The following is a 6,000-nucleotide window of genomic DNA, read 5'->3' as shown; positions in this document are numbered from 1 at the left end:
GAGCATTTTTACTGGCATATCTTTACAGCCTCTACACTACAGTACTCAAAGGGGAGGACAGTTTTCCACAATGACCTACGGCACTTTGATGGAGTCCTACAGCGTAACCATCATGACTACAACATGAACATGTCCCGCACAGATATGGTGCTCCAGTTATAAACCCCATGTTCCTCTGAGACAGGCCTGCTTCTATTCAGGGGCATTATGGGGCATCACAGCCCACCCTTGCTCCACCTTGGCTGCCTTTTCCCACTCAAACACCAAACCATAGATATCTGATGGCTGGTGTAATGATGTGAGTGCCGCAGAAGTGATTCCAAAGAAAAATCAAAATGTTGATGGGACTGAATGGATAACTTTGTTTGGATAACATGTCATCTGAGCATTTCTGAAAGAAAAACATCTTTTAGGCAGGGTGGGGTCAATCGAGTTCAATTTGTTTAGGCTGCTGACCAATATAAAGATACAGAGAACCAAAAGCTTAAAAATAGCATTCAGGGAGAAGCAAAATATGTCTCTATATTTATGTCAATGTCACTGTCAGTTTTCAAAAACTTACAGTGAGTATTTCATCTGTGGATGTGATTGAGTGTGCATGAGTCTGATGTCATGATATTTGTAGCGTACATTTGTGTGAACATACCTCCATATAGTATTAATACACATTTAGTATGTCTGAGTCATGTGTGCACGCCTTGAAAAGCATACAAATGTGCTTATATACTCTAGAAATGAACTCATTTCACTCAGTGACGGAAGTAACTAAGTAAGTCTACTCACTTACTTTTGAGGTACATGTACTTTACTTAAGTATTTCCATTTTCTGCTACTTTCTACTCCCACTCCACTACATTTTGGAGGCAAATATCGTACTTTTTACTCCACTACATCTATTTGATAGCTTTAGTTACTAATTACCGTACTTTTCAGATTACATGCTGCATCCTCCAGGCAGTTTAAAGGGCGACCCATGGTATACAGTACCTACATACATGTAAATATATGTATACGTTACTCTTACTTGTACTTTTGACACCTTAAGTATATTTCATGCAAATACTTTTGTACTTTTACTTAAGTAAAACTTGAAATGCATGAGTTTTACTCGTAACAAAGTATTTCTACGCTGTGGAAGTCTATTGCTACTTTTACTCAGGTACAAGATCTGAGTACTTCTTCCACCTCTGGTCTCAGTGTGTATCTAAATGTCAGCATGCACTTATCTGTACACAAGCACTACGTTTGTGCACCTGTGTGCATGTACAGGTGTGTGTTTTACAACAAACGTGTTTTTTTTTTACAGTGTGTAAATCTCTCTCTCTCTCTCTCTCTCTCTCTCTCTCTCCCTCTCTCTCTGTGTCACTCTCTGACCCAGACACGGGATGCTGCTGTGCATGGGTTGGTACTGTTTACAATTTTAAGGCTAATCACGTGACAGAGTCAGAGCGTCCTGCCTATGGAGCGAACGGGACCACCCACGTGGCCCAAGAGGGAGCAGCCATGTAATTGTGAGTGAACCTTTTTTTTTCCCGACACAGAGCAGGATGCCCGCGACCAAGACGGATTACGATGCGCCTTTTTTTCTCCTCGCAACAATAAAACAGTTCTTTTTATCTTCATCATAACTGACACGTTGCGGACTCTGCGGGGGGCGGATATCACGGATTTGTTCGGAAAGGCTCTCCCCACCTGGACTGAAGATGGTAAGTGCGCGGCTGGCAGCCAGACGAGCCGCTGGCTGCCGGGCTCGGATGGCTCAGGTGTGAAGTCTGGGCTGCTGAGAGATGAAGAGACTGTGGTCCATCAAGTGGCGGCACGGGCTAATTACCACTCAGCTACTTTTGTTTGGTTGTAACTGCTTTATTCTCCACATTCGCTAGACTTTGTTTACTGGAGTTAAATGAGGTGAAATTAGCCTCTTTTGGGGAAAACTTTAAGTTCTGGTCCGAGTTCGATTTGTCTTTAGATCAATTTGTCTTTGTCATTTTTATTTTAAAGATGAAAAGTACATTTAGGGAAGAAAATGTTGTTTTGAACATATATGAATACGTTTATGTCTATTTCTTTAACCTGGCAAACATTTAAATTCCTGGCTGTGCGCTTATTTTGTTGCAAAATCTGGCGAAGGCAACAAAATCGTCATGCAAAACAGTCATAAAATGTATCTATATGCATTAGCGTACTTGATGAAGGGTGAGTGAGGAGACATGTTGTGACAATGTAATAATCCCATATAGATGATTAATGGTAAAGATATTGCTGGATATCAGAGGTCTGTGTAGCTGAGTGTCAGGATTCAGAGCTTTCAACGACACATGCGTAAATGCGCGGAGATTGCATCTTGGGCATCTGTCTCTGCAGCTGGTCTCTGAGGAATATACTGTGAGGTTCTTTATTTTCAACTAGATCTACAATTGTGATAGTGTAACACCGCATAATAAGAGACTCTATCAGTTAACTATGAAGCCAATAAAGAGGAAAAGTAAGCGTTTCCATGCGTAATTGCGCGTAAATCACACATTTTTAATACACTAGTTGTTTGTGAAAATGTATTTTGTTAAAAGGTGATTATTTTGCATCATATGTGTTATATGCAGCTGTGGTTGGAGGTGAAATAACACAATTGCAAGTTGAGCTATTAATGAAAGAAGCTTGATCCCGTTAAAGGTGCATTCTGTACTTTTTTGGGAAGAAGATTTAATCAGAAGACAAAGATCTTCATTGACGGACTTTTTTGTTATGCCTAAACAAAGTAAATAAAAAAAACTCTTTGTTTTCATGACTGAATAAACAAACAAACACAATTTCAAATTTCATCAATTCTTCTTTGTTTATATGTGGCGGACCCTGCCACCTTTCTATCTTCAAACAGCGTTCTGGGGACCTTTTTTCCCTCTGAGAATATTTTGTTTATTCAGTTGCGGGAAAATACATATTTCTGAGTTTGTGTTATTACCTCATTAATATTGTAAATATTCAAATTCTGAGTTTTAATTCCTCCTCTAAATCCATAACTTTATTTATCGAAATCCATTAATATTCATCATTTAGCCTGTCGTTTGCCTCTAAATCTAAATTAAATAACACCACTCATTATTTGTCAATAGCCCGGTATGAAGAGCAGCCTATACACTACAGTGAGTATGACATTGTAACACCACCGCACTGTAGGACCTCCCCTTGAACCGCTGTAATTTGAGGCTCAACTACCACCATGATGGTGGTGGTAGGAAAAAAAAAATCAAAGTTAAAAACTGCAGTTCTGACATTCCTCGGCCCCTTCCGACGCACAGACCGTGTACCTCGCCTCAGACTTCAGCTCCTCTCGGGCAAACGTTTCTGTCCAGCGACGGGACTCGGTGCGGAAACCCAAAACACCAAACGCACCGAGCGGGTTTGGCTCTGAGCGAGCCTCCCCTGAAGTTGGAGATGCACACATGAGGTCTCTCTGCCTGGGTGGTCTCTCTACTTTAGTGAGCTGTTGCTAAGCAGCTAATAATAGTCGTGTTTGCTGAGTAATTTTTGCCCTTCTGGAACCAATCAGATGCAAGAAAGTCCTGCAATCTGACAGCCCCAGAGGCGGGATCTCGAGTCTTTTTTTTTTTTTTTTCTATTTTCACCCCTCCTCCTTCTCTGCCTCCAAATGGAGAGAGGTCTTTTTCTCCTCTTCTATTGAATCTCAGAGTTGGCCGTGACGCGCGGCCCAGGGGAAGACCACATAGATCTCACCAGAATGCTACGACCATCGAGGTTTCTTACCCGACGACTTGTGTATGGGAATCGCTTTGCGCACGTCGCTTTTTGAGAGAAACACACTTTTTTTAAGAGACACGGTGAATGCGGTGAAAGCGGTGGAGACCTCCGGATCACGAAATGTTGGGATGGAAGGCGCAGACTTTGACTCGCCGTCTCCAACAGGAGTATGAAGTCCTACTTCACGGGTGTGAGATCTCCGAGAGTGAAACTTTGTTGCCTTGGGATATCGCTACACGCTTTCGGGGAAATACTATAAAGTGGGAAACGGTAACCATCTCGCAGTCCCCGCAACATGGCCTCGGCTGCTAATGCGCCCTCCGAGCAGGAAAACAGAGACCCCGATCGGCCGAGGATAACGCGGAGGAACAGGGGGGACTATACCCGCAGCACACCGCTGGATTTGGAGTATTTGCAGCGGCCGAGCTACTGCGATGCGGGCTTCGCTTTGGAGCAAATAACCGAGGTGCTTATTTCTCATCTTTGCCTGGAAAAGAGCTTTTTAAAGTCTTGGTTTCATTGTGTTCACCGACAGAAAGTGGCCAAACTATGTCCAGTCGCTGCTAGGTAACGGGACGGGCTGGGCAAGGGGGACGCAGGGGTAAGGCAAGGTTGTAGTGAGCCGAGAGTTGTTTTGTTTCACTTCGTGCACCATTCACACTCCTCCGGCGCGACCGGCTTCTGTTTTGGGTTTTGTTTTGTTTTAAGGACGTGGATCGGGGTTGTATTTGCAAACACAGCCGCTCGATTGTTCCCCAACGCCAACATCCCGACACTCTTAACGGTGCGAGGCAGGGCAGAACATGCAGCTCTCGGTCACAGGCGAGCACACCACCGCTCACTGTTTCATAACATCCAGCTTCTGCGTAAAAGTTAAAAGGTTTGTGTGACAGGATCCGATCTGCTAAAGGGATGAGGAGAAGAGGAAAATAACCCATGTGGCTGCCCCTTTTCCGCTCACAAATATTGTGAGTCCCCCCGTGATGGCTCCTCCGCTCCCCCATTGAGGCCGGAACACACGGGCTGCTGCCGGACGGGGAGTGGAGTGGTGTGTGGTGGTGGTGCCGCTGGTGGTATTTGTGGGTTTTACCACATGCACCTTTTCAGGGGATTTAACATCACGGTTTGATGTATGGGGTGTGCGTGGGGGGCTTAATGTAGTCAGCTTCAGTGACAGATTACACTACTCCCTAAGTATATGTGGACTTTTATTAAGGTATCTTGCAGGATCTTTAGACCCCGTAGGCTATATTTTTGCATGTGGACATCTATGTTTGAGGCACAAGGGAGGCTTATTATCACAGGGCCACCCACTATATAATTCTGCCTTGACAGCTGCCCTCCCTTGCATTTGCTTCCATCTACTCTGGAGGTTCAGCTGCAGACCCATTTTGGAGCGTTTCAGCACCGAGTGTCAGTCAGTCTGCCTGGTCTTTAACGTCTCCGTAACTTCTGGCCGTGGCAGTGAAATGACAGACGTGCATCAGGCTGTGTGTGGGGTGCCCTGCAGGGGATGGAGATATCTTCCTCCTGCATGTATCCTGCTAAGGTTACAGTTTATACATGTTACTGATATGACAGAACCTGTGGCTCTCACTCCGGGCAGTCCTCGGTGGTTTCTAGGCGGTCCTCGGCAGATGTGTGTGTGTTTCATTCATCGCAGGTTGGCGCAGCGAGACCGTGGATGTGTTTTTGTTATTTTGATCGCAGCTTCCCCGCAGAGATTGAGAGTCTTTGACATGAACACACTGGGACCACCAGTGGTATGCCTCTGCCTGTGTAACTTTCTTCTCTTTGAACCCCTACAGATTTACCTGTCCAGGTAAGTGCTTTACATGTTTTGTGTTGCAACAGACAGTAACATCAGGACTCTTGTCTCATCATAGGGGAAGGCGACTGGGAGGAAAGCACCTCTATGGCTGAGAGCGAAGTTCCAGAGACTTTTATTTAGGCTGGGCTGTTACATACAAAAGAACTGCGGAAAGTTTTTGGTTGTGGGCCTCATGATTTTCGGAGCTTTCGCTGTGGGCTTACGGGCAGCTAATTTGGAGACGGACGTGGAGAAACTGTGGGTGGAAGGTAAGACAAGCTCATTTATTACTGACTGTATTTCTTGTTTGTGTTATTCTTTATTTAAAGTTTGATATTGCATGCTTTGGAAGGGCATGCACTGGAAAAAGAGAGGGTTGGTGGGTGCTGCTAAACAAGCCAGGGGGATTGTTTATTGTTTGTACCCTGGCAAGA

The 6,000-nt window shown here is 44.6% G+C and overlaps 1 protein-coding gene across 1 annotated transcript in view; it reads left to right on the top strand.

Annotated features, from left to right (window-relative positions):
- The first annotated feature begins 3,698 nt into the window (after positions 1–3,698).
- Positions 3,699–6,000, top strand: part of ptch1 (patched 1) — a 51,801-nt gene continuing 49,499 nt past the window's right edge. Inside the window, exons 1-2 of the mRNA XM_084360617.1 lie at positions 3,699–4,222; positions 5,643–5,835. Of these exons, the coding sequence (XP_084216743.1) occupies positions 4,052–4,222; positions 5,643–5,835 (364 nt within the window). The 5' untranslated portion in view covers positions 3,699–4,051. The remainder of the gene's footprint in view (positions 4,223–5,642; positions 5,836–6,000) is intronic.

This window comes from Pagrus pagrus, assembly GCF_965226575.1.
Source record: "Pagrus pagrus genome assembly, chromosome: 8".
NCBI classification, from domain to species: Eukaryota; Metazoa; Chordata; class Actinopteri; order Spariformes; family Sparidae; genus Pagrus; species Pagrus pagrus.
Note: the sequence above shows the minus strand (reverse complement) of the source record. Positions and strands in the feature narration are given on the sequence as shown.